Source organism: Capsella rubella, unplaced genomic scaffold, assembly GCF_000375325.1.
Source record: "Capsella rubella cultivar Monte Gargano unplaced genomic scaffold, Caprub1_0 scaffold_4, whole genome shotgun sequence".
Taxonomy (NCBI): domain Eukaryota; kingdom Viridiplantae; phylum Streptophyta; class Magnoliopsida; order Brassicales; family Brassicaceae; genus Capsella; species Capsella rubella.
The window spans coordinates 7,757,864-7,785,253 of record NW_006238920.1 but is presented as its reverse complement, the minus strand read 5'-3'; the positions used below and the strand labels follow the sequence as shown (position 1 = coordinate 7,785,253).

The 27,390-nt window shown below is 35.0% G+C and overlaps 7 protein-coding genes across 13 annotated transcripts; 4 read left to right on the top strand and 3 right to left on the bottom strand.

Moving 5' to 3' along the window:
* Nucleotides 1–3,944: 3,944 nt before the first annotated feature.
* On the top strand, nt 3,945–5,990 carry LOC17887753 (cytochrome P450 71A12). The gene is made up of 4 exons (XM_006293999.2): nt 3,945–4,357; nt 4,542–5,033; nt 5,137–5,421; nt 5,583–5,990. Exons 1-4 carry the CDS (start codon nt 3,953–3,955, stop codon nt 5,910–5,912), a joined length of 1,512 nt encoding a protein of 503 aa, XP_006294061.1. The 5' UTR covers nt 3,945–3,952; the 3' UTR covers nt 5,913–5,990.
* A 448-nt stretch (nt 5,991–6,438) lies between these two features.
* LOC17889197 (tRNA(His) guanylyltransferase 2) lies at nt 6,439–10,754 on the bottom strand. 3 transcript variants are annotated; one of them, XM_023783726.1, is made up of 13 exons: nt 10,314–10,754; nt 10,008–10,139; nt 9,872–9,916; nt 9,576–9,745; nt 9,360–9,445; nt 9,076–9,183; nt 8,500–8,756; nt 8,010–8,141; nt 7,892–7,936; nt 7,596–7,765; nt 7,388–7,473; nt 7,182–7,289; nt 6,439–6,920 (listed from the first exon to the last, which is right to left on the bottom strand). In XM_023783726.1, the coding sequence occupies exons 1-13, from the start codon at nt 10,415–10,417 to the stop codon at nt 6,777–6,779; spliced, it is 1,587 nt and encodes a 528-aa protein (XP_023639494.1). In that variant the 5' UTR covers nt 10,418–10,754; the 3' UTR covers nt 6,439–6,776. The 3 variants fall into 3 exon arrangements, with proteins under 3 accessions (XP_023639494.1, XP_023639495.1, XP_023639496.1); XM_023783727.1 differs by having other exon boundaries at nt 6,439–6,914; XM_023783728.1 differs by having other exon boundaries at nt 6,877–6,959.
* A 318-nt stretch (nt 10,755–11,072) lies between these two features.
* LOC17887637 (PTI1-like tyrosine-protein kinase 2) lies at nt 11,073–14,267 on the bottom strand. Of its 3 annotated transcripts, none has more exons than XM_006294412.2 (8): nt 14,054–14,267; nt 13,103–13,227; nt 12,608–12,861; nt 12,387–12,513; nt 12,022–12,295; nt 11,805–11,937; nt 11,636–11,722; nt 11,073–11,500 (listed from the first exon to the last, which is right to left on the bottom strand). In XM_006294412.2, the coding sequence occupies exons 2-8, from the start codon at nt 13,194–13,196 to the stop codon at nt 11,375–11,377; spliced, it is 1,095 nt and encodes a 364-aa protein (XP_006294474.1). In that variant the 5' UTR covers nt 13,197–13,227; nt 14,054–14,267; the 3' UTR covers nt 11,073–11,374. The 3 variants fall into 3 exon arrangements, with proteins under 3 accessions (XP_006294474.1, XP_006294475.1, XP_023640048.1); XM_006294413.2 differs by lacking the exon at nt 14,054–14,267 and adding an exon at nt 13,397–13,799; XM_023784280.1 differs by lacking the exon at nt 14,054–14,267 and having other exon boundaries at nt 13,103–13,390.
* Nucleotides 14,268–14,450: 183 nt separating this feature from the next.
* LOC17889419 (PTI1-like tyrosine-protein kinase 2) lies at nt 14,451–16,285 on the bottom strand. Of its 2 annotated transcripts, none has more exons than XM_006294458.2 (7): nt 16,088–16,285; nt 15,683–15,903; nt 15,467–15,593; nt 15,113–15,386; nt 14,888–15,020; nt 14,730–14,816; nt 14,451–14,608 (listed from the first exon to the last, which is right to left on the bottom strand). In XM_006294458.2, exons 1-7 carry the CDS (start codon nt 16,170–16,172, stop codon nt 14,498–14,500), a joined length of 1,038 nt encoding a protein of 345 aa, XP_006294520.1. In that variant the 5' UTR covers nt 16,173–16,285; the 3' UTR covers nt 14,451–14,497. The 2 variants fall into 2 exon arrangements, 1 of the variants encoding a protein (XP_006294520.1); XR_002834223.1 differs by having other exon boundaries at nt 14,599–14,608; nt 14,730–14,799.
* A 537-nt stretch (nt 16,286–16,822) lies between these two features.
* On the top strand, nt 16,823–19,176 carry LOC17888406 (acyl-coenzyme A thioesterase 9, mitochondrial). The gene is made up of 5 exons (XM_006294118.2): nt 16,823–17,421; nt 17,608–17,779; nt 18,020–18,492; nt 18,618–18,746; nt 18,860–19,176. The coding sequence occupies exons 1-5, from the start codon at nt 16,969–16,971 to the stop codon at nt 19,007–19,009; spliced, it is 1,377 nt and encodes a 458-aa protein (XP_006294180.1). The 5' UTR covers nt 16,823–16,968; the 3' UTR covers nt 19,010–19,176.
* Nucleotides 19,177–19,270: 94 nt separating this feature from the next.
* Nucleotides 19,271–22,534, top strand: LOC17889037 (TBC1 domain family member 22B). The gene is made up of 10 exons (XM_006294170.2): nt 19,271–19,525; nt 19,664–19,808; nt 19,891–20,071; nt 20,300–20,370; nt 20,606–20,743; nt 20,826–20,917; nt 21,028–21,299; nt 21,747–21,832; nt 21,946–22,047; nt 22,142–22,534. Exons 1-10 carry the CDS (start codon nt 19,452–19,454, stop codon nt 22,301–22,303), a joined length of 1,323 nt encoding a protein of 440 aa, XP_006294232.1. The 5' UTR covers nt 19,271–19,451; the 3' UTR covers nt 22,304–22,534.
* Nucleotides 22,535–23,189: 655 nt separating this feature from the next.
* Nucleotides 23,190–26,623, top strand: LOC17889129 (uncharacterized GPI-anchored protein At1g61900). Of its 2 annotated transcripts, XM_023784480.1 has the most exons (8): nt 23,190–23,432; nt 24,027–24,139; nt 24,476–25,330; nt 25,416–25,661; nt 25,783–25,800; nt 25,902–26,042; nt 26,162–26,209; nt 26,327–26,623. In XM_023784480.1, the coding sequence occupies exons 2-8, from the start codon at nt 24,106–24,108 to the stop codon at nt 26,401–26,403; spliced, it is 1,419 nt and encodes a 472-aa protein (XP_023640248.1). In that variant the 5' UTR covers nt 23,190–23,432; nt 24,027–24,105; the 3' UTR covers nt 26,404–26,623. The 2 variants fall into 2 exon arrangements, with proteins under 2 accessions (XP_023640248.1, XP_023640249.1); XM_023784481.1 differs by lacking the exon at nt 24,027–24,139.
* The last annotated feature ends 767 nt before the right edge of the window (nt 26,624–27,390 follow it).

Sequence of the window (27,390 nt, the reverse complement as noted above, 5' to 3'; positions counted from 1 at the left end):
AATCATATCATTCGTTTCAAATAAGACATGAACGTCTATAACCATGTATGTAAATTTAAAATTTATTAAGTTAAAAATTAGAAGTATACACTAAAATTATATTAAATAATAATTTGATTAGCGACTTTAATTTGCGAGATCACCTAAAACCATCCAGAAACGTTTAAGAGTGCTTTAAGATTGCTTTAAGCCACTTTTTAGTAATAAAGACGAGGATGAAAAGCTTCTGCGGTGTATGTGGATGGATTACGTGACCATAATAAAATTTGTATATTCATCACTTGTTAGAGAAAGTCACGTACACTTTATCCCTATTCAATATATGTTTCGAACTCATACATATTTCCACAAGTCTACACAGTTTGTTTGTTTTTTCTTTATTTTAATTAGTTTATATAAATAAATAAAAAATAGTCAGTTAAGATGGCTTTTCTTAAGTCCCGTCTTATTTTGATTATTTATATTATTGATCACAATAAACCAAAATCAAGATACAGGTACTGTGTTAACTATGCAAAAGAGGGAAAAAAAAAGTAACCACATGTTAAAAGTTATGATCAGGATAACATAAAGAGTCAAGTAGTTTACATATAGTTAGAAAACTAAAATGAACACCAAATGCAATAATTCAGGAGCGTGATAGCCAAAAGTGCCTAAAATTAATTATTTAAGGAATAATTGGATTTATAGTACATTTCTCAAACATATTATGCAAACTGATACGTTTCCTATTCAATATTAGTAAAGTAGTCACTTTCTACAGTACATCATTGTTTATCTGTCCATTATACCATTCAAAAACTTGATTATTTACGGATCTGTGCCATTCTAAACAGTTACTACTATTTCAGATATCTGTACAGACAGACAACTGTACAGACAAACAGCGTTATAAAGAGCTTGATTTGAGAGTTGAAAATGGGGAAATTGTCTTAAATACTAATAAAGTAGGTAATTTTTTCAAAAATTTCATTATAAGTGTTATTTTCTTAAAATACCACTAAAAATACATTCTTTTCCAAAAATACCACAAAAACTAAAAATATTTTTTTTTTAACATTTAAAACTAATTTTTAATCCTAAACACTAAACCCTACCCCTAAAATCTATACCCTAAATATAAATAATCAATCCAAACATTTAAAAAATAATTCTATACCTTCAAAAATAAAAATTTTATGTTTATGGTTATTTTGGAACAATAATTTTTCTGTGGTATTTTTGGAAATAAACACAAATTTATAGTATTTTCGGAATATAAAAAACTTAAAATGATGGCATCCAGAGGATTCGTCTTTAAAACGTATGCAATTTTAGTTTGATAGTCTTCAAAAAGAAGTTGAACATTTTTCATAAAGTGAAAAAAAAAACCATAATGTAATTTACAGTTGAACATAATGCTTTTTTCTTTAGTAGGAAAACTACACAAGGACTTTGACTTGCATGTTTTACTGACCATTTAACAATTGCCTTAATTACATGGATAATTAGGTTACTTTGACCAAGTAATTAAACATTTTGAATATATAATTAATAATTCTCACTATTTTAAAATTGATAGATGTTAATTTACATAAAAAATCTGTTCGTAGAAAAATTGGAATACGTAACATTTTCGAATACTATAAAAAATTTTCTAACACATTTCTTTTTGTCATATATTAAACTATCATTATAAATATTTAAGCATACACTAATCCTATTTATATACTTGTTATGATGTACATACATGGATACATAACTCTAGAACTACAATGAGCTTACGTTAATAATTTCCAAGAAATTGGCTCTCTCTTAAAGTCTTTTAAACTTTTTTGACTTTTGTACGTAAGGGGCTTCCAACTTTATATATACATCCCAATTCACAAAGTATTATTTTGGTTTTTATTTCTTTGACAAACCAGAATGTCCGTAGTTCTATCTCTTAATATTTTATTTAACAATAATATTTGTATGAGCATACCTTAACGATTTTTTAAATATAATTTTTTTTTAATTGTTTTCATTAATCAAATTTGTGTAGCGAAGCAATTAAGCAATACAAACCAAAATACAGTTAATTAATATAAGAATTGTAAAGCCTGTTTCAAAAAAAAAAAATATAAGAATTGTGCTCGATGACAAGGAATCATGCCTTAATTAATTTGATATTTTTTGATTGGATCAAATGGACCGGAACTTTAGGTGAAGGTCGATCGATAAATATTTTTTCACAAAAAGTTAATTTCGGAATATGAGATGATGATGAAGTCTCGTCTCTTGAGTCTTGTCCAATCTCCGCTGAACGCAGTCTCAAAACTAAAGATCTTTCTCATTTCAACATCGTTGTTGAATAAGTTAGTCAAACTTTCACATCAAAACCCATCATATACTCTGATCATAGTTTATAATAATCCATATTAAAATATACGTTATTACGTTTCGTTTAGGCAAAAAATATTTCAGAAATTAATTTGCATAATTATTTTGGTCTGTTAATTGAAAAACTAATAACTGGCATGTCGCACGGTGTTTCTCCTAGTATTCTAGAAATATATAATTTTTAATTTAGTTTTTATGATCAGGAAGTAATAATACATCAACAAATTATGAGGAAAACACTTGTTAAATAATACATAATTAAAGGGATATGATTTTGTTAATTACTTTATAATGACATAATTAAAAACGAATATCCACGTCATGGGAATTTCTCATGTGAACTTAATATGTAACAATTTCTATTCTATTCTACTGGGAAGTCAATGGTCTTGCAAATGGTATTTGCTGCACATCAGCACATGCACAAACCATATTAAAGTGCATCTGCTGCGATAATTTATGCATAGGTATAATATGAGAAGGAGAACATAAAATATCAAGGATGACAAAATTGACAACATAATTGGTTGGTGGTTTACATAGAAAAGTCGTCGAAGAAAAAATCTTACTGTCTAAAAGAGTATCAAATATCACTTTAGAAAAATTTAATATGAATTTTGTTGGATCATATATGATGTCGCCAATGTTCGATCAGTTTCCAAATATTTGCTTTATATTATTAGACAAAAATAATATAACAAATATCGGTAGGTGGAACATTGAAGAATCTAAAACTGAATTATTACGAATATTAATCCATTTTTCAAAATAAATAAAAAAATTATTAAGTAATAATAATATAACAGATTATTATCAATTTTGTCATTTTTATTTAAATATTGTTGATGAGCCATCTTTACTGACAAACTCACGTATTTTTCATTTCTTTTAAAACACTTGAAATATTTATGATATTTTGTTTTTGCTAAATTACATACTTATTTGCGATGTTAAGTATTAGTAACTTATAAATTGATTTATAGTTATAATTGAAATGTACAAATAGAAAAAAATAATTAATCTCAAATATAATGTACGTTTTAATTTATCACATGATCAATTTTTATAAAACTAGATAGCTAGTTCCAAATCTAGCTTCAATATATTATTGTTTTCTATGTATTTAAAAAAAAGTACAATCCAATTCAATAATACTACATTATCATATGTAGCTAAAATAATTCTAATAATTAATAATGAAGGTTCTAGTTACTCATATACATAAACAGAAATACAATTAAAAATTATAACTATTGTCATATGCCAGATAAAATTATGCTCATGGTTATAATTCCTTTGTGTACTTTCAAATCCAACAATTTACGATTGAAATGCACAGATTAGTTAGAAAAGATTAATATGTAGTCGAGGATCCAGACTAAATACACAGTATACTATATCACTATCAATATTTATTGTTATTACGTGTCAACGACGCAAACATCAAATCAAATTAATAGTACATGCATATTATTATATGTAAACTTAAATTATTTTTCATACCTTTGTTGACAAAGGAACAATGAGTTCCCTATAAATAACAAGGAGAGCATAAGTTACAAATCACACCAAATATCAAACACTTTGCTACATGACCCATATTCAAGAAATGGAAATGGTATTGATGATCTCTTTGTTCTTAACGACAATCTTAACACTTGTCTTGCTTAGAAAATTCCTCAAACGAAACACCACCAAAGTGAACCGACCACCATCTCCATGGCGGCTTCCTTTGATTGGTAACCTCCACCAGCTCAGCCTTCACCCTCACCGTGCCCTCAAATCCCTCAGCCTCCGGTTTGGACCACTCATGCTCCTTCATTTTGGCCGTGTCCCCATACTTGTGGTCTCTTCCGGTGAAGCAGCTCAGGAGGTATTGAAAACACACGATCTTAAGTTTGCCAACCGCCCAAGATCAAAAGCCGTTCATGGGCTTTTTAACGGTGGGCGTGATGTTGTGTTTGGTCCCTATGGGGAATATTGGAGACAGATGAAGGTATTTCATTACTAACCCTCTTTTCACATTCCTCTAGTTAACCTCTCTTTATATGTATCTTTATATTTCTTTTTGTCGTCTACAAGTTGCACCCACACATGCACATGCACTATAACATGTTCTTATATTATGTATATTATTAATCATCAACTAATGATGATTTTGAAATTTGTTTTGGATGAAGAGTGTATGCATTCTAAATCTGCTCACCAACAAAATGGTTGCGTCCTTTGAGAAGATAAGAGAAGAAGAGGTAAATACAATGATCGAGAAGCTAGAGAAAGCAAGTAGTTCTTCTTCATCAGAAAACCTGAGCGAACTCTTTATTACAATAACAAGCGATGTTACGAGTCGAGTTGCCTTGGGAAGAAAACATAGTGAAGACGAAACCGCAAGGGATCTCAAAAAGCGAGTGAGGCAGATCATGGAACTTTTAGGCGAGTTCCCAATCGGGGACTACATCCCGGTTTTGGCATGGATAGATAATATAAATGGTTTCAATAAGAGAATTAAGGAAGTGAGTCAAGGTTTTAGCGATCTTATGGACAAAGTGATACAAGAACATGTAGAGGCAGGTAATCATAAAGAGGATTTCGTTGATATACTTTTATCAATCGAAAGCGAGAAGAGTATTGGATTACAAGCTCAAAGGGATGACATAAAATTTATGATCTTGGTAAGTCACTATAATCCAAGTCAGTAACAACTATACCGTTACATTTTTTTATATATTAATTTTGAGTAATGACTATTAGTAACTTCTCATTACTTCATATCAGGATATGTTTATAGGAGGGACGTCAACAAGTTCAACTCTACTAGAATGGATTATGACAGAGCTGATCAGAAATCCAAAGTGTATGAAGAAACTCCAAGACGAGATTCGATCAACCATGGTTCCAAATACTTCATTCGTAAAAGAAAAAGAAGTTGCGAATATGAAATACCTAAAAGCTGTGGTTAAAGAAGTGCTCAGGGTGCATCCTTCTCTTCCACTGATACTTCCTAGACTCTTAAGTGAAGATGTCAAAGTAAAGGGATACGACATAGCCGCAGGGACAGAGGTACCACTCATTTCTAGCAAATCAACTTCTTCTATCTAAAGAACACCACACTTCGTACTTATAAATATTTTCTTAAACTAGCAACCAACTTGGTCACACATAACTTCACATATATGTCTCAAGTCATGGTTATAAACTGAAAAAAAATGTTTGGCGTGTAGGTGATCATCAATGCTTGGGCAATCCAAAGAGATAAGGCGGTATGGGGACCGGATGCTGAAGAATTTAAACCAGAGAGACACTTAGAGACAGCTTTGGATTATCATGGCAAAGATTTGAACTACATTCCATTCGGATCAGGGAGAAGGATATGTCCAGGGATAGGACTTGCTTTGGGTTTGGTAGAGGTGACAGTGGCCAACCTTGTAGGCCGATTTGATTGGAGGGTAGAGGCTGGTCCAAATGGAGATGATTCTGATCTAGCTGAATCCGTTGGTCTTGATATTTGCCGCAAGTTCCCTCTCATTGCATTTCCATCTTCTGTTATGTAAAATGCTTTCTCTTTTGCCGTGTTATGCGATTCATTCATAATATATATTCTACAATGAATAAACATTTCTTATTTTTAACGTGTATCACTAAGTGTTTTTATTTATATAGAAGCAAAGTCTACTTTTGGTTATGAAATAGTTGAATAAAGTATATCATCATTATTGGGAGTAATTTTGAGAGGACTCAATAAAAAATGTTAAGTCGATTCCACTATGGTAATTTTCTTTTCACTAGACCGTGAGAAGTCCTAAAAGTACATTTCGAAATTAAGTCCTTAAGAGTATACTTTCTTTCAGTTGACCTGAGAATCTCCCTTTTGAAATGTAAGTCAACAGAGTGCCTAACAAGTAACAAGTTGTGTGTATAATATTCCAAGTTGTACTTAACAAGAATTTTCTTTTTGGTCCTAGATCATGTTTCTCACTGCTGGATCATAGGTCCATGTAAACTTGATCCAAGACATAAAAACAAAAAAAAAGAAAACTTGCTAAGCAGACAACTTGGCAGACACTCTGTTGATTGTGTAAAGGGAACCAAATAATCAGAACACCTTTAAAGAATTTGTTAAATTTAGTCAAGACAAGGAATACACAAATGCTTCTGTTTTTCTAGAAAGCAAAAAGAAAGAAAACAAAATGCAATACATCTTTGTTCTCTAAGCCAATCAAGCAAAGCCTGTTTCATTAAATTAAAAAACTGGAAACTGTACAAGATAAATAATGGGAATATATAGTGAAATCAGACCATCGGATTTTTTCTTTCTTTCTGTAATTCAGCTTTGGTTTATGACAATAAGACAGTAAGACTTGAATCTCTTTAAGTTTAGACTTTAGCTTTTTGGTACAACCCAGTGGATACCTGTTTTAGGAGCTAAGAATGTGAGGATGTTGTTGCCAGAAACATTGGTCGATAATGTTAGAATGGTCCACGACCACTTCTTCTTCTTCTTCCACTTGCTTTCCTGAAACTGAAACTTCTCCCTTCTCCTCTGTGACACGTTCCTGCGTCTTAATGTAAAACTAATTTAGACAGTTTGTTTGAAATCTCTGCATAGACAAGAACAATCAAAACTGACCAAAAAAAAAAAAAAAAATGTTTTAAAATTTCACAAGTTTCCACAACATGCAAATATTTGATCAGCTAACATATGAAATAGGCAGCAAACTTCTCAGGGTTCCTGATTTAGAGGACTCGTCTTTTAGACACTCTAATAAGATTCAGCTGGAAAGCACTAGAAGATTTTTGGAGTATGATTATCACAGTAGTACCTTTAGGCGGAAAACAGAAGAACCCATGCGGAAGATTAAAGGTAATGAATTGTACTCAATTCCAAATTGCTGGCTAAGTAACTCGTTTTTTTCTCGTGTTTGGGTACCCTAAACAGAGCCAAATCCCAAATGTAAGTGACAAACCATTTTAGTCAATGAACTAAGAGAATGAGTATTGGCTACTAGAAAAAGGCATAACAACGCACCTTTAAGTACTCTTGGGCTTGAGTTTTGCTTTTTCCAGACTTAACAAGCATCCAGAAACATGTATTATACTGATTATTGGTGTGGCCTGCAAAGACAGAACAAAATTGCTGAACAAGAGTATACAACTCAAACTAACGATACTATTTGCGATCAAGGGTTTATCTCTCAAGAGAAGATGAGTGTATCATCAGATCAGACAATACTCACAGTCTACTTGTCTCCAAGCTAGGTAATCCAGGAGAATCTTTGATGTTGGATAGCATACAGCTCGTCCATCAAATGATGGAGGGTACTTCAATTCTTTGTGAGGGAAGAAATCTGCCCATCTTAGCACGTATTTAGACGTGAAGAAGGATACCATTGCTGATATTATCTTACTGCAATAAGATATTTGAAATTACGTTATATGGTCAACAGTGGAAAAGAACCAAGAAAAATCTAGGAAAGACAGATTAATAAATTCTCAAATATTAGAAACTTAAGGGCACAGAAAATCATTTGACCTGGACTGTCTTTTGTAAAGCTCAGATTCATTCTTCAGAACAAAGCTGCAAATCAGTGATGAACTCGATTAATATCAGGAAATGTAAATTCAATTTAAAGGTGCTGAGAGTTACAAACCTGTACTCATCACTAACACCATAGGCAAAGGCAATATCCTGAAACTCCTCAAGAACAGCCACTGCACATGAATTCATAAGTTTCAGAGCTTTCTCATCATTTGGCTTCTCAAATTCATGAACTTCAGAAAATCTATCAAAATCCAAGCAGGCTCCATCAGATTCCCTTACACATAACGATAGTAATCATTCAAGCAATATGCAGGTGTTTGTTTGCCAAAGCAGTTAACTACACTGTATAAGTTCCACAATTCTACTTCTCTGTAAGTGATACTATCATTGCCTTACTAAATCAAAATTTACAGCACCACACAAAAGCAATCATAATGTAAGGAACATGCCGACCATAGCAGTCAGAAGTGTGTAAACTTGTAATGTAGCATTGTAGCTGAAATAAATCCTAGGGAACAAATTTTTTAACAAGTTTAAGGCTTCCATGCAAAACACATTGTCTAACAATGAAAATAGAGAGAAACTAAAACGCATATTACCTGTGAAAATGGCAGCCATCAATCCTAAGCACAACCCAAGTTAAAGGTAATAATCTATTCTCAAACTGAAACGACTTAACATAATCCGGTTCAATTTTGCCAATGTCTTTTGGAAAATGTCCAAGATCCTTATGAAGAGAGGAGTGCTCGTTCCAAAAGCTTCTTGCGGCAATATTTTCTGAATGCACTAACGTTTCCCTTCTCCTCAATCGTTTAACAGGATTTCCATTCTCATCATGCTTTACAGTTTCTTCCACCTGAAGAAATTCAACAAAGGTATGACACATACATTAAAGCTGACAAATATAGAGACAAGAGAACATTTGACTTTCATATTAAACTAACTTAATTGACTTTGTATTGAACATGCAAGATGCAGCCACACAAGACTATACAAAAATACAAGATTTCAAGCAACTGAAATTCACAATGCAAAAACATACAATGCACACCATTTAAAATCACTAAATCGGATCTTCATTGAAAGCTGTAAATTTCGACATACATAGGCAACACACCTCAAAGCATGCACACTAATGCTAGAAATAAAAACCATGAAATAATCGGAAATATCACCTTTGTCTTAAAAAGGCATGATCCTTGACGAAATAATACAGGAAGCATTTTATAATTAATACCAAATTGCTGGAAAAGAAGCTCATTTCTCTGTTGTTTCTGAGTATCCTGCATATATCAATAGGAAGTAGTGTGATCGTACAATAAAATATGATGACAAGGTATGAAACCAGGTAAAGGACCATAATATATATCAAAAAGTCTAATTATAGTGCTCAATACTTTCCATGGCAAAGAAAGGTATAGGTCGTCACAGAAAAAAGCATAGACAACAGTGAACAGACCTTCAAAATCTCATGTGTTTCACTTAATGTCTTTCCACTTTTTACTAACATCCAAAAACATGTGTCATACTGATTACTAATGTGGCCTGCAACCAAAAAAAATGGAAGTTGTAAGAAGATCTAGATGCAAGCGCCCAATAATTAATAATATCCAGAACGTAAATCAAGAATCTGTTAAATAAAATTTCATAGAACACAGATGTTAGAAGGTCTTACAGTCATGTTGTCTCCACGCAAGGTAAACTTGAAGAACCTCTACTGATGCACAACTTACAACTTTTGAAGCGAAGGAAGGAGCATATTCTAATTTTCTAGAAGGAAAGAACTCTTCCCATTTTGTTACATAGACAGCAGCAAAAAAAGAGGCTACCAACGACAGAATCTTACTGCATATGAAACAAAATAAAAGTTAAAAGTACATGCCAAATCATATAGAAGAAAACTATATATAACTCGACTTGTCTCCCAAATCATACAAAACCATAGAACAAATATATAGATCAGATCAGTACCTAGCTCGTCTCTGGTAAAATCTTGATGTTTTCTTGAATACAAAGCTACAGGATATATGAAAACAAGAAAACCCTGTCACAGGGAAACATATCAAAAACCTAAGAAAAAGTAAACTAATCCAAGTGAAAATGGTACCTGAACTCATCGCTATATCCATATGCAAAAACTATATCGGGAAACTCTTCCAAAACCGCAGATGCACATGAATTCATCAAATTTAAAGCCGTTTCATCATTAGGCTTCTCAAACTGGTGAACTTGGGAAAATCTATAAAAACACACACATATACATAGGTAGATTCATGAGAACACCATCCTTATCAATCTCCATAAACAATCTACTTGCAATAAAAATAAAGTAAGTTCCCAAAACAACCTATCTATCAGACTCTATACCTTGAATGTACCACACCATCACAGTTGAATGTGAGATTATGTTTACCTGGAAAAATCACAGCCATCAATGCGGATGACTATCAGATTGGGAAACATAACTTCGTCTTCCACTTCGAATGACTTGACGTACTCGTACTTGCTATTCGCCATGTTTGTCCAAATTTTCAGAACAATGGACTTGCTTCGTTTCTTCTACTCCCAATTGGAACTTACTTCGACTGCTTGTTACAATCAAACACGAATTTGAAGTGAAATAACCAAAGTAACGATCTGAAAAGGCACTGTATCGTAATCACAGCCAGCAACCCTCACACTTCATACTCAGAACATCGATAACTTTTAGAATAACCTCATTAGCTACTATATTATCACTTATCAGACATTCCCCATTAAACTATTCTGTTTACTGCTTCATCACTTCGAATTTCACAGCTTTTTAGAGATTGATTGAAGAAGAAGAGTGTTAGGGAATTGATTATAGAAGAAGAAAAAATTGAAGAACGAAAGAAGTTTTTTTTTTTAAACAGGCCTTATTTTAACCCAATTTTTTCCGAAAATTATATTGTTCATGGTTTAGGGTTTATATTTATTTAAACGGATCTGGGCTGGCCCATTTATTGAAGCCCAATGTAACATCCCTAGCTAAGACACAAATTGAACCACCACCGTCGATTTAACGAACCACCAATCCACCATCGTCCAAATTCGAGTGCAAGAGTCAAATCAGAGTCTCAAAATCACTATTTATCATCATCGCACTCTGACTCTGTTGACTGTGTAAAGGGAACCAAATAGTCAAGACAAGAATACTCAGATGATTCTATTTTTTTCAACAAAGCAAAAAAGAAAGAACACAAAATGCAATACATCTTTGTCTCCACGCCAATCAAGCAAAGCCTGTTTCCAATACAGAACATAAAACAAAATATGCAAAATATGAAGTACTTTTCTTTCACACCAAAATGAACTCAGAAAAACAACATAGTTATGATTTTATTATACTTTTATGTTCTCTCCCAAATCACTGTAAGGTTCTCACTTTGTATGAACAAATAATCTAACTCAAGAAGAAGACACCGGGGGTATGTATTTATAAGGCGCATATACTCATGATTCAGGTACTGGGACTGGCGCTGGAGGTTTGAGAAGTGGCTGCAAAGCTTTCACAACTATACTCATATTCGGTCTAAACTCTGATTCGTATTGCACACACAATGCTGCCACCGCTGCTAGCTGTGTTGCCACATTACGGAATTCAAAAAATTCAGATGATGTTAACATCAAAACATCTAATTTTTCTATGCATCATGAGTTATTATTATTCCAATCTTCAAATATTAAGATACTCGTGGGATGAACATAGTGTACCTTAGCTACTGATTTAGGAGGATATTCTCCTTTTAGCTTTGGATCAACACACTGCTTCACTTTATCTTCGCTGAGTCTCGGTGTAGCCTGAATAATAGACAGCACACTTATAAGACATGAAACAGAAACAGAGCAGGATACAGTTTTGGACAGGGCTCATATAACATACCCAGGTTACAAGGCTTTGTTGGCCACGTGGCATAGTATGGTCTACAGGTTTCCTCCCAGTCAAAAGCTCTAGAAGTACAACCCCAAAGCTATACACATCACTCTTTTGTGTCAACTGCCCAGTCATAGCATATCTACAAATGGGAATACACATTTTAGCTGCCTAATTCGTTCATACTTTCATCTGGATGCAACAAAAAGGTACTAAGGAAGATTACTCTGGAGCATGATAACCAAAGGTGCCCAAGACTCTTGTAGAGTGAAGACGAGCAGCATTATCAGGAGCTTGATTGGAGAGATTAAAATCAGCAATCTTTGCTTGATAGTCCTCAAAAAGAAGTACATTGCTAGATCTTATGTCTCTATGTATTACAGGAGGCTGAACTTTCTCATGAAGGTATTCTAAACCCCTAGCTGCCTCAACCGCTATCTTCACCCTCGTTAACCAGTCAAGAGTTGGACCTGGCTGTGCACCTTGAACTCCCTTCCTACCTGTAATAATAACACATTACATCTTAGGAGAAATCAATTCTGTTTTCTATATTTTCCCAAGCAAGAAGAATAGACGGGAAGCTCAACATACCATGTAGAATGTCATGCAGTGATCCCATTGTTGCAAACTCATAAGCAAGAACACGGAGGTTTTCATCAACACAATAACCGACCAGTTGAATGAGATTCTCATGCTGTAGCCTTGAAACCATGGAAACCTAAAGAGAAAGACGCAAGAAAATGTAAAGACAAGTTTCTCGAAAAACAAAGGAGGGGTGAGAAGGGAAGCGAGATTGGAGAAAATTTTATGACCTGACTCAAGAACTCAGCGTTTGTTTCAGCTTCAGCTGCAACATCGAGTTTCTTCAAAGCAACTGCTTTCCCATCATTTAGAGTTGCATAGTACACCCTTCCATAAGATCCCTCACCAATCAGTGACTTTGAACCAAAATTGTCTGTCTTTTCTTTGACTTCATCCACAGACAAAGGAGGAACTTCAATGGGAAGAGCTTCCTTCTGGGTCTCAGGCTTTGCAACAGCTTGCGGTTTTTGATTCTTCTGATTTGCTACATATGTGATGTGATGGCAAGGAGAAAACATATTTTTATTAAAGAGATAAAATTATATTCATCATATGTTTCAAGTTCCCTCATATAGCAAAGTTAACTACTCCTATTCATAAAAAAACAAGAAAGTTCAAACCTCTAGTAAGGAAAAATAAAACTAGAACCTATCTTCCAGCAGTCAGAACCATACACAGACTAGAGAATTTAGTTAGTTAAGTGAATTTTTTTGTCTGCAACATACCTTCAGATTGCTGCCATGGAGTTTTCAGATGTACCTCCTCATTTGCTAAATCTGATTCTCCATTCTTATCCCCACAACAGATCCACCTCCGCATCCTCGTTCTAGATCCTCACAGCTTTTAGCTCCTGAAACCATTCAAAGCAACTGAATAAAAATGCATAAAAGAAACTATCTTCTACTGATTCCTAACAGCAAATCTAGACCAAGACCAGAGCAAGTAGAACAAAGTTTTTAAAAAATGCAGCTGCCCTGTGAAAATTGTTCATTCTCAAGAAAACGCTTCAGCAAACTTACCCCCAAAATGCAAACAAGTAAATATAGCTAAACCAAAGAAATGATTTCAAATATCGTAGCTAGCAAACTACAAATCCGTTTAGTATGAACCATCTAACAAATCAATTTTTTTTCACATAACTGACGTTACAACACTAGAAAAACCAGAATCTGGAATCAGATTTGTATAAGCTCTCAAGTTTATTTGGAACAATGAGTTGGTAACTCTTTTAAATCATGATAAAAAAAATACAATTATCAATCAAACAAATCCACATTTCTATTACTCAATATTTCAACTGCAAGATTACAAATCAGAAAGGGACAAACCGACAAAGTGTTGCCGCCAGATAAGGTCGGCACTAGTCAACTACTACCGAAACTGAATTAAAAAACAAAAAAAAAAAGAACACATAAGAGAATCAAAGATTTAAACTTTGCAAATCAGATTGAGATTATCTACTCGAATTCACTCTTCTTTTTATGTAAATCATACACTGAGAATCGCGGTGGAAAGGAAGATCGTCAAAACGAAATCGAACAATCGAAAATTGAAATCAAAGTAGAGAAATTTTCAAAGATGTAGTCAAAGGGAAACGAATCAAAAAGCCCTAAAAAAAAGGGTAAAAAAAATCGAGAGAATTGATCTCAAAATCCAAAAAACAATAACAATAATACCAGTCAAATCTAGGCTTTCCCCAAAAACGTGCTTCAGCTTTGACTTCTCTGAAATCTTAGGGTTTCGGTTGCGTATGAGTGTATGTACGTATCTTCTGTAGATTAGAGAGAGAGAAAGAGAGTGGAGGAAGCGGAGGCTTTGCTTGATGATGAAGACGGCGATAGAGAGATAGAGAGAGAGACAGATGGGCAAAACGCGGGGAAGAGATTATAAAAACGACCAAAAGTTAAAAAGCTTTACTTTTCTCCGGTTTTATAATTGAAACTTATATCAATCATATCTTTTTTGTTTTTTGTTTTTGTTTTTTTAAAGTATTTTAGTGGACAAAACTCACTCAATTTTAATTATCTAAATTGAAACTTATATAAATTATATACTGTATATGGAAAAAAGATTGGTAACGATAGTTTTTTGTGTGTTTAGAACTTTAGATATACACAAACTTAAGTTGGCACATGAGGTTTAAGAAGCCGCTGCAAAGCTTTTACTACTGTACTCATCGTTGGTCTACAATCAGCATCGTATTGCACACATAATGCTGCCACTGCTGCTAGCTACATTCATAAAAATTCAGATAAAACTTTTGCAATTAAATAGTCAAAGACATGTAATTTTTCTATGCCACTATAGTATTCAGATAATTAAGATACTCGTGAGATGAACATAATAGTGTACCTTAGCTACTGATTTAAGAGGATATTCTCCTTTTAGCTTTCGATCTACACACTGCTTCACTTTATCTTCACTGAGTTTCGGTGTTGCCTACATAATAAACGTTAAAAAACAGAGTAAATGATACGTATTTGGACAAGGCACAGATTAAAGAAACATACCCAAGTTACAAGACTTTGTTGTCCTCGTGGCATTTTATGATCTAAAGGTTTCCTCCCTGTCAAAAGCTCTAGAAGTACAACACCAAAACTATAAACGTCACTCTTTGGTGTTAAAAGTCCAGTCATAGCATATCTGCAAATGGGAAGACACATAATTTTAGCTGCCTAGCTCGTTCATACTTTCATCTAGATGCAAATAAACTTTAAGGTATTAAGGAAGGTTACTCAGGAGCGTGATAACCAAAGGTTCCCAAGACTCTTGTAGATTGCAGACGAGCAGCATTATCAGGATCTTGATTTGAGAGGTTGAAGTCAGCAATTTTTGCTTGATAGTCGTCAAATAAAAGAACATTGCTAGATCTTATGTCTTTATGTATTACAGGAGGCTGAACCTTCTCATGAAGGTATTCTAAACCCCTAGCTGCCTCAACTGCTATCTTCACCCTCGTTAACCAGTCTAGTGTTGGACCTGGCTTTGCACCTTGAACTCCCTTCCTGCCTGTAATAATAAGCACACTATTACACAACCGTGGAGAAATCAGTTATAACAAGTATGGATAGGGAAGCCATTATATATACCATGGAGAATGTCGTGTAGTGATCCCATTGTTGCAAACTCATACGCAAGAACACGAAGGTTGTCAACAACAAAATAACCGAACAGTTGAATGAAATTCACATGTTTTAGTCTTGAAACCATGGCAACCTAAGAATAAGGTGGACAAAAAATGTAAAGACATGCTTCTTGAATAGCAAAGCAGGGAAGGTAAAGGGGATTGAAGCAAAATTTATAACCTGACTCAAGAACTTTGCGTTTGTTTCAGCTTCGGGTTCAACATCGAGTTTCTTCAAAGCAACTGCTTTCCCATCATTAAGAGTTGCATAATATACTCTTCCATAAGATCCCTCACCAATAAGTGACTTTGATCCAAAATTATCAGTTTTCTCTTTAATCTCATCCAAAGACAAGGGAGGAACTTCAATGGAAAGACGTGCCTCTTCAAGGTTCGCAACAGCTTGTGGTCACGTAAAAGAAAAAATAAACATTTTCTCATTAGAAACATACAAAAACATGCAAATTCCCTCTTTCAAAAATAATATCCTCCTCCTAATCCTTATTAATTAAGTATGCTAATACGATACAAATGATACAACTAAGATCACAGAAGTGATCACTTGTCTAAGTTGTCTATAACATACCACGACTTGGAATTTTCAGATGTAACTGAGCATTTGACGAACCCGAAACTTCTTGTTTACGTGCACAACAAATCCACTTCCGCATCTTTGTTCTATTCACAGATTTTAACTCGTGAATCTATAGATTCCTTAAAATTGCAATCTTGTAACAAAATAGTTCAAATCAATCTTTCAGCTTTTACAATGGTTTTTTTTTTGTTTGTGGACAAAGCTTTTACAATTGTTTATTTCATCATATTAATAGGTTAAAATATTGTTAGGAATCATATTTAAACTATTTAATTGTTCATTTTAAAATTACCGAAAAAAATGTCTTTCTGTATTAATGTCAGTTGAACTATAACATTTTTTCTACCAATTTAGAAAAAAGAAACTAAACTTTTATCCACTTTAAATTAGTAAAAAAATCGGATCTGAAAACAATAAATAAGAATCAATACAAAAGCATTGAGTTACAAAAAAAAAAAAAAGTCAATAGAAAAGCTAATTTCGTTAAAAGACACAGATTTGATTCCACCATGTGCACACAACTATAATTCATATTTTCAAAACTATATAATATATAATTTATTGATGCGAAAGCTCATATAATTCCATTCTGAAAATTTATATCAATAATTCAACACTCAAATTGGGTTTTTGAAATTTTGAATAATTTCTACTTATTTTATTTATATATTTTTTTCATTCTAATAGTATTTATATTAGTTTTAGTACAAAGGTAAAAGGAAGCAATCACTGTAGCGTGATTAGCACTAATAAAGCTCCGCCGAGAGAAGAAGAGGAAGATCACCAAACACTGAACAAGCCAAGGGAGAAACCAAATGGGTAATTCGATCCGTTAAAAAAGCCGAGTTCTTTAAATCCACCGTCGTAGATCCATGAGATCGTCAACCGGAAAGCTTCTCTCGGGGTTGAGAAACCGCGGGAAACTTGTTCCCGGAGGAGGTGGCGATGGGTTTCGGATTCCGGCTACGAGGTCCTCGTCGTGGAGTTCTACAGTAGTACCACCGTCAGATGAAAGTTCCGATAAGAATTCGATCGACGCAGGATCGTCAATGCGGAAACCAATTAGTTTGTGGCCTGGAATGTATCATTCACCGGTGACTAATGCGCTTTGGGAAGCTAGACGTAATATGTTCGAAAACCCTAACGGAGACGAGTCTCTGTCTAAATTGACGGCTAAGTCTCCGTCGCGGAGCCGGACTTCTATTCTCTACAAGTTTTCTTCTGATTTTGTGCTTCGTGAGCAGTATAGGAATCCTTGGAATGAGATTCGTACTGGTAAATTGGTTGAAGATCTTGATGCTCTTGCCGGAACTATCTCCTTCAAGGTCTTGTTCTGATCTTGGCTTAGTGTAGTGAGCTTTAGAAATTTTAAGGACTATGAAAAGATTTAACCTTGATAAGTTAGTGATGAGCTACTTTTTGGTGTTCTTCTTCTAGTATTACATATGTGTTTGTGATCCTGAGTATTTGGAGATAATTGGGGTTTTAATTTGTATGCGTTTACTGAACAGCATTGTGGTGGTGACAGCAGTGCAAGATCAATGATTTTGGTGACTGCTTCAGTGGATAGGATTATCATGAAAAGACCAATTCGTGTGGATGTAGACCTCAGTATTGTTGGCGCTGTTACATGGGTTGGAAGATCATCCATGGAAATGCAGTTACAAGTAATCCAAAGTCAAGGTACAAGTTTCTCTGTAAACTACACAGAGGATAGGCGGTCGAGTAGCTTGATGCTTCATTTTGCTAGGAAGAAATAATGAAAACCTGATTAATGTTAGGTTGGGAGGCTTGCTTCAGTGTTTCAAAAAATAGAATGGTCATGCTTTAACTGTTAAATGAGGGTGACAAACGGATTACGGATACATATACCAGTTGAAGCATTGTTTTGCTGAATCTTCCTTTTTAACAATGGTTTTGCAGATGCCAATGACTCCTCAGGGTCGGTTGCCCTTGAAGCAAACTTTACATTTGTGGCTCGAGATGCAAAGACTGGCAAGTCAACTCCCATTAACCCCGTCTCGCCAGAAACTGAACATGAAAAATTGCTATGGAAAGAAGCAGAAGAAAGGAACAAACTACGAAAACAAAAGAGAGCCGAAATCAAAGAAGAGCATGAGAAGTTGAAGGACTTGGAGAGGCTAAATGAGTTATTGGCAGAAGGACGAGTTTTCCTGGACATGCCAGCTCTTGCAGATCGGAACAGCATCCTAATTAAAGATACTTCCCATGAAAACTCATTGATATGCCAGCCACAGCAACGAAATATTCATGGCAGAATTTTTGGAGGCTTCTTGATGCGCAAAGCTTTTGAGCTGGCCTTCTCCAATGCCTATACCTTTGCTGGAGTTTCGCCACGTTTTCTCGAAGTAGATCGTGTCGATTTTATCAAACCAGTGAGTCCATCTCTTCCTCATCTTTTCCTCATTTAGTGAAGTTGTACTGTGATAAAAAAAAAACAATGATATATATGGTAGCATAGAAGAAATCGACTGAGGGGGCGATTTTTCTTATGATGCAGGTGGATGTTGGAAACTTCCTTCGTTTCAAGTCACGTGTATTGTACACAGAAGCTAACAATTCAGCTGAACCATTGATAAACATCGAGGTTGTAGCTCATGTTACAAGTCCAGAGCTCAGGTCCAGCGAAGTAAGTGTACACATATAACTGTAAAATATATTCCGAGCTATGCACATTGCAATTTTTAAGGTTGTGAAAGGGGTTTATAATGATGTAATTTTTTTTTGTGTGGGATGGTATAGGTCTCCAACAGGTTCTACTTCACCTTCAGTGTGAGACCTGAGGCCATGAAAGATGGACTGAGAATAAGGAATGTGGTTCCAGCAACAGAAGAAGAAGCTAGAAGGGTGATCGAGCGTATGGACGCAGAGAGACCTATCTCATTGCGTTGATCAGCTCAATTAGAACCAAGATCAACTAAAATTATGAATAAGAAAGCCATTTAAGTTCCTTGATTCAAAGAGAGATTCGTATGCATAGCTTCTGATATATACTGATTCTTAACTTTACTATATCTCAATCTCATAAGAAGGAAAAAAAAAAAGTCGCCTTGAAACTACATTTTATTACCGAAGACCAGGCCAATAAAAACCATGCATTGATTTAAAAATTTACGCCTAAATACATAATTTGCGATTACAAAATCAAAATTTGACTGAGAAATGGTTTTTTTTTTAATAACTTTTGTGTCTCGATCGCTTTTTCCCTTTAGACCTTGAAATCGATGGAAAGCTATCGAACACAAAAATCTCAATCGAAACTATCTTTCTTCACTTCTGGGCACGAAGCTGTGTTGTTGAACGTCAGATTTCAGAACTGATAAAAACAAAAACCATGGAGAAGAGAGAAGACGATCAACAAAAGCGCGACGATTCCAGATTCAATCAAACACTCAAGAACGTCCAAGGGTATAAATCAATCAAATTCAATCTTCTCATGGATCTTGCATTTCTTATATCTGATTTCAATGTCATAGATCTGTTACTTTGTTAGAGTTTGAGATTTGATTTTTTTGGATTTTTTGCTTAATTTTTGTTTTGGTTCAGGTTTCTTAAAGGTAGGAGTATTCCTGGTAAGGTACTGTTGACTAGGAGATCTGATCCTCCTCCTTATCCAATTTCTCCGACATATCAACGGAGCTTATCGGAGAATGACGCCGGGAGAAACGAGCGATTCGAGAATCCAGTCGAGGTAAAACAATACTTGTGTGGAAATGACTTTGAGATTTTACTGTATGAGAGGAGAGTGAGAAATTAAGAGAGCTTGTTTGTAGGTGGAAGATCATAATTCGAGCAAGAAGCATGATAATACATATGCTGGTAAGCTACGATCAAACTCTAGTGCTGAAAGGAGTGTGAAAGAAGTCCAAAACTTGAAGATTGGTGTTAGATCAAGCGACTCTGCTAGAGTTATGAAGTTCAACAAAGTTCTTTCCGAAACAACTGTCATCTTAGGTACTCTACTTTTCCATTTTATGTAGTGTTGTGTTTTGTTGAACCTTAATCTGTTTTCATAGTGAATGATAATCTTGTCAAGGTGTAAGTTATCAGTTGCCAGAGATGGCTTTGTTGTGTTCAAGTTTTTTTTCACTTAGCTCTATGAAAGACTCTGTTTTGAATTTTGATCTTCTGTTACTTAAATGATATGTTATGGCTTTTTCAATGTCCTCTTCTTACTTGCAGAGAAACTGCGTGAGCTAGCGTGGAATGGTGTCCCACACTATATGCGACCTGATGTCTGGAGGCTTCTCTTGGTATGCTCTAGGACTTCATATTTAAGCATAGTCAGTGCAACACTTCATATTTAATCATAGTCAGTATCTTCTGTAGATATCGTTTTAGCTTATTTAATTAAATTCAGAATGAGGGAACACTTTCACTAGTCAGGTCATTTATGTTATTAGCACTTCCCATCAGCATTCTCTGTAGCTACATTTTTTGCTTTTGGTTTGTTTTGTCTATTTGAATTTAAATATAAACTGACAACAGGGATATGCACCACCTAATTCAGATAGAAGGGAGGCTGTTCTGAGAAGAAAACGTCTTGAATATCTTGAATCTGTTGGCCAGTTTTATGACCTTCCAGATTCCGAACGTTCTGATGACGAGATCAATATGTTACGCCAGGTTTTTCCTCATACCTTCAGCGCTTGTCTTACATAAAATACAAAATTTGGTAATATCTCTTAGAAGCTTTATTCTTTCTCAGATTGCTGTTGACTGTCCAAGGACTGTACCGGATGTCAGTTTCTTTCAGCAAGAACAGGTGCAGAAATCACTAGAGCGTATTCTTTACACGTGGTGAGTTACAGAGTGCAGGCTATGATTATAGTTGTCCTTCGGTCAAATTACAGCCAGTTGGAAAGTTAAGTTGAAAGCTAAATCTAAACTTTAATTTGCTGAGTTTGCAGGGCCATTAGGCACCCAGCGAGTGGATACGTTCAAGGAATAAATGACCTGGTCACCCCCTTTCTAGTGATTTTCTTGTCAGAATATCTAGATGGTGGTGTAGATAGTTGGTCAATGTCTGATTTATCTGCTGAAAAAGTCTCAGATGTAGAAGCTGATTGCTACTGGTGCTTAACAAAGCTACTTGATGGTATGCAAGATCATTACACGTTTGCTCAACCTGGAATCCAGAGACTTGTGTTTAAACTAAAGGAACTGGTCAGGCGTATTGATGGTAGGTTCCTGCTTAGCTTGCTCTTGTAGTTGGTATTGTCTTTGGTGATTGTCTGAGCAGAACAACTTATGACATACACAAGTACACGACCCATTACAGAAAATCATGTTTACCTGTGTTGGATCCGTTTACTATTAAGTCTTTAATTTACTTCTTCTGCATTTCCCGGAAATTTGAAGTTTGTGCGTGTTTTAACAATGTTCGTGTTGAGTTTTGCTTAGTTAAACCACAGCTTTTGCTTAGATGCAATTTTTGATGAGTTTATGTCATAGAGTGATAAGATCTACGGATGCTAATTAGATTGTCATGGTGCTTGATGCGATTGTGCTGCATTTTCTAGTGCACGAATTAATATTCAACCAATCTTCCAATTTAGTACTGATTATTGTTTTATGATCTAGAGTTAGCGCTGACTCATTTATGCCTGATGCCCTTGTTGTGTACTAGAACCTGTTTCACGACACATGGAAGAGCATGGGCTGGAGTTTCTTCAATTTGCTTTCCGGTGGTACAACTGTCTTCTGATTCGCGAGGTTAAACACCATTTTTGAATTCCTACTAAAATATGGCATGGTTTCAAAAACGTGGTTTACTCTCTGTGTAGTTTTATTTATAACTGACGAAACCTTTGAATTTTATATTATAGATCCCTTTCAGTCTCATCAACCGCCTATGGGACACTTATCTTGCTGAAGGAGATGCATTGCCAGACTTCCTAGTGTATATATATGCTAGCTTTCTCCTGACGGTAAGAAACATTGAATCAAATACAAGTGGCGTAGTCTTTGTTTCCATGTACGACAGAAACCAAATACAAGTTGTGTTTGTGAACATTTTTGCAGTGGTCTGATGAGCTGAAGAAGCTGGATTTTCAAGAAATGGTAATGTTCCTGCAACACCTTCCTACACATAACTGGTCAGACCAAGAGCTCGAAATGGTATTGTCAAGAGCTTACATGTGGCATAGTATGTTCAATAATTCCCCAAACCATCTGGCTAGCTGAAATAACTTTTCCTCCATGATGATGATGATGATGCTGTTTGTTTCCTTGGTTAAATTAATCTTTCTTGTCGAAATCAGCTTTGGTGTTTTTGTTTATTGTTTCTCTTCATGGTAAATGCTAACATTCATGTCTTGTTTAATTGTTATTAGTTATGTATGTTTTCTTCGGGCCGCACTTGTTGAATCTGTCACCAGTTTGTGTGTTTGTAATATTCTGTAGCTTTCTCACTAACTGACGTGTCTCCATAATCTTTTATCTGAAATGGATAACTCTCACTAGTCACACTACTATATCCATGCCAATCCGGATCAACCCGCCCGACTCGAGTATAATTATATAGTTGCTCATTAATACAAAGATTTAAATGATAAATTAAGCTAAAATTTTCAACATAGAATGTGGACATGAGCAACGTTGTCAACAAATCTACTTAAAAAAAAAAGATGATGTCTTTTGTCTTTGGATTCCTAAGCACAATAATATATATTTTTAAAGTCAACATCAATCAAAATTTCGGTCGATTTTTTATTTATTATTAACTTTGTGGTATGATTGTCTGTATTATATATTTATCTGATAAAGAATATAATTTCTAACAGAAAACACACACACACAAAAAGAAACATATATTTCTAGTAAATTTAAAAGTTATGTTACGTTATATAAACTTGAGCATTATGTCATTATTTATAGTAAAATTATCCCAGTAGGAGAAATAAAATTGTGAAAAAGGTAAAGAAAAATATTATGATGATGAGTCATCACTTTTTTAATCCCATGCCTAATTACGGTAAAATGAAAAAGGAGTTTTAAGGAAATAAGAAAGAAAATATATAAATAAATAAAAAACACAGTGAAGGGTTAAGAGAGGGAGAGAGAGAGAGAGAGAGAGGAAAGGTAAAGTAAAGAACTCTCAAGTTTTTCTTTTGCTTTCCCCTTTTGTGTGGTTTATCTCTCAGTCCCTTCTTCTTCTTCTTCTTCCTCTATAACGCTCTTCTCCATCGTTTACACGAGTTTCGGTTTTCTCGAGGAAGTGTTCTACTGGGAAAAAGCTCCTTTTACTTAGTTCTCTACCTTTTTGCTCGAAGAAAATGGTTTGATTTTTTTCCAGAGATGGTGAAATTTGAAGGTATCTTCTCCTTTCGTCTATCAGGGATTTAAGAGTGTGGAAATCAGTGCCAATTCGAGGAATTTTAATGGTTTCGTTGAATGAATGACTAATTCGTAGTCTCTGTGTTTTCAATTTGGAGCGTTGTTATTTTGGGAGAATTTGGTGTGTTGAATGATTGGGTATTGACTCTTGTGTTTTTTATTTTTCTGGGTAGAGCAGAAAATGTTAACGTTTTGGTGGATCCGAATAACTTAGGATCCTGAATACAAAAAGAGCAAATGGTTGTTAGATGCCAAAAATATTTGGTGGAAGAACAATAGGTTTTATAGATTCTTTTATCTTATTTTATATGTTGGGGTTTGGATTCTTTTATGTTCTTTACTAGTTAGAGGAATACTTTAAAAGACCCCAAAATGTTCGTTGGATTCATGAATAAGAAGGTATAGAGTGATGTGGTTGGCAAGAAAATATAGCTCTTGAGTAACTTAGATCATTCACTAAATAATTTAGCTTTTCCTTTTTCTGCATCTACCATCCTTGTAGATGTCCATTAGTCTCATTGTCTCGAGTGGGTTCACTAACTTTTTTTTGGGTTTGTTCTTTCTCCTGAAGGTTGTTGTAGGAGAAAAGCCAGCTTTGGTTCCGGTCATGGCTTTTATCTGACTAAATAGTGTTGCGGGGCAAGTTAGCTATGGACTCTTTAGAGACTGTTTGTTGGCTTAGGGGTAAGTTTAGTTCTCATTTTCTTTCATGTTGAGTTTAGATTCTAGTTTGTGTCGTGAGAAGTTTTTGTTTTCTATGGCTAACTAGAATCATGTGAGTAGGTTCACGAACTGTATTGAATAATTATACTTTTAGACTTGTTGGAATGAGTATGGTAGTTCTATGTTGGCAATGTTTTCCCCAAGCAACAGCATTATCCATTTCCGGTTTAGCTCATGAGAGAAGTAATTGTTTCTTGGGAGACTTTTTTCTAACTTGATTCAAACTCTGATCCCAATAAAATGGTTTTGTTAATATAGAAAGCTATTTGTTAATGAGTTACTTGCTTCTCTTATCAGGCTGTTTGGTTTATCGCTTCTTGTTATTTATTATCTGGTTATCAAGCTTCCAAGATGTAGCTGCGCATGATAAGCTTAATGAGCATAGTAGTAAATCGACAACCTCTGAGTTGGCAAATCCACCTGGTATTGGAGTATCTGGTCCCATTCAAGTATCACCGTCCGTCATCCCCAAATATGCATCCCCTGCTCTGCCTTGGACACCACCAATGTACCCTACTTTTCCTGATACGTATAAACCCAAGCTAACCGGCAAATGTCCTACAGACTTTCAAGAAATTTCAAGTGTTATCGATACAGCAGCTTCTGATTGCTCCCAACCGTTCGCTGCACTTGTTGGGAACGTGATCTGTTGTCCACAGTTTATAAGCTTACTTCATATATTCCAAGGACAGCACAACATGAAGTCAGATAAGTTGGTTCTGCCTGATGCAGTTGCTACAGATTGTTTTTCAGATATCGTTAGTATCCTGGTCAGCAGAAGAGCCAACATGACTATACCTGCACTTTGCTCTGTAACATCTTCAAATCTAACTGGAGGCTCCTGTCCAGTAACAGATGTCACAACGTTCGAGAAAGTTGTTAACAGTAGCAAATTACTGGATGCATGTCGCACTGTTGATCCTCTTAAGGAGTGTTGTAGGCCAATTTGCCAACCTGCAATTATGGAAGCTGCGCTTCTTATTTCGGGACACCAAATGACAGTTGGTGAGAAGCTCCCTTTAGGAGGATCAAATAACCTCAATGCAATTAATGACTGCAAAAATGTGGTCTCTTCATATCTTTCCAGGAAGCTTCCGACAGACAAAGCAAACGCTGCATTTAGAATTTTATCGTCCTGCAAAGTTAACAAAGGTACTTAACTGTATCCTATTATCTTTCTCTTTGATATTCTTTATATAGTCTTGGAAATCATTCTGACGGTACATTGTGGTTACAGCTTGCCCGCTGGAATTTAAGGAGCCAACTGAAGTGATCAAGGCTTGCCGTAATGTGGCTGCTCCAAGCCCTTCTTGCTGTAGCTCGTTGAATGCATACATTTCTGGGATACAGAACCAAATGCTAATAACAAACAAGCAGGCCATAGTCTGTGCAACAGTAATTGGTGCTATGTTGCGGAAAGGTGGTGTTATGACAAACATCTATGAGCTTTGTGATGTCGATCTCAAAGATTTCAGTGTCCAAGGTAACTTTGGTTTAGACTCCCAAGTAACTGTATCATCTAATCCTCTACCTTTATTGAATTCCTTCCTGACATTCTTGCTCTCTTTTTTCGTTTTCTGGGTATGCTTGTGGGAAACAAGCAGCATATGGAATGCAACAAGGTTTGTATTGATACATCTTATATTCCAATAATGTTTGCTAGTTATTTCGCCAGATTAAGAGTAAGTGTTAACGATCTTTATGGGTAACAATGTGATTATAGGTTGTCTTCTCAGAAGCTATCCTGCAGACTTGATATTTGACAACACAACAGGCTACAGCTTTACATGTGATTTGACAGACAACATTGCTGCTCCCTGGCCATCTTCATCATCAATGTCTTCTTTGTCTCTATGTGCTCCTGGTAATCATTTCTCTCTACCTGTTCCCTTCGTGCTCATTGCTGGAACCTCCAGTAAACTAAAAAATTTAGATTGCAAAAAGAGTTGTGCCTTTTCTTATTCAATTTACTTAAATATGCAGAGATGTCATTACCTGCCTTGCCAACATCCCAGACTCTTAAAAATCACGGTATGCGTAGTTTCCTTGCAGTGTAATCTCTAGTCTTATAAGTACAGATCAAAAGTCCATGGAAAAATTTCAAGAACATAACTCAAAAGATGTGCATTTTTCAACTCGAAATTGCAGGGTGTCGCGATGGTGGGTTTGAAGCGTTGCGTCTCGTTATTTTGGTATTTCTTCTGTATGTTGTTGTGAGACATTAAAATGAGAATTAGGAGGTTTTTGTTTTTGGTAGTCAGTGAGGAGACTTTGGATAAAACAATGGCATGCTCAGTTTTCTTCTGTATATGTATCTTAATAGGGCAAGGGTAATGATGTAGTAGTAATATCTTCTCAATCTCATGTATAGTAGTAGCATTTTTCTTCTCTGCTTCTGAATCTCCTATCCTTGTTATGAGTTTTTTTTTTTGTTTTTTAATAATTCATTTGCGCTGTCGGAGTTAAAGTTCAGATTCTGAACTCCAATTGGAATCGAATCTAAAATTATGGAAGTAAGATCAATATCCGAAGCCTAAAAGCTTTGTCCTATGAGAAACACCGGTAGTACCAGGTAAGCAAAACAAAACATTGAACCTTTCAAGTTCCAACCAAAGCTTATTTGTCTATTTCTCGATGAGACTCACAGCATGAGTAAGTAAACCTTATACAACAGAATTAAACGAGAGGTAGGAAAAGGAAAAGAAAAAGAAAAATCTAATCGAACTGGAATCTGGAATCAAAGCATAAATAGTCAAATATATGTAAAATTTATAACTTTTTTGGCAAATGTTACAAAACAATGGAAGATTTTGCTATGAAATAATATTTGGTTGGAACACTTTTAGACAGTTTTACATGTTATTTTTGTTAATGTGGATGGCCAATTATGAACTTACTTTTAATTTCTTTGATTATTTTATTATTATTTGCTCGAAAACGTTTTATAATAAAGAGTTAAGAGTCTTGCCGTCTTGGTTTGGGACTTGGAAGCGACCGAACAAGAACGCATTGTTATAGCATCAGTTTGCGTCATCATTCAATATGTGGACTAAGTGTATCACACAACTAACCTCGTTTGAGAAAAAAATAACCACATTATTTTCTCTTGGTAAGAAGAAAATAACAACAATATATGGATATTTGTACACAAGTGAATGTTATAAAGAAAAATCTTGGAATAAGAAAATCTAGTACATCTATTTAAATTATTA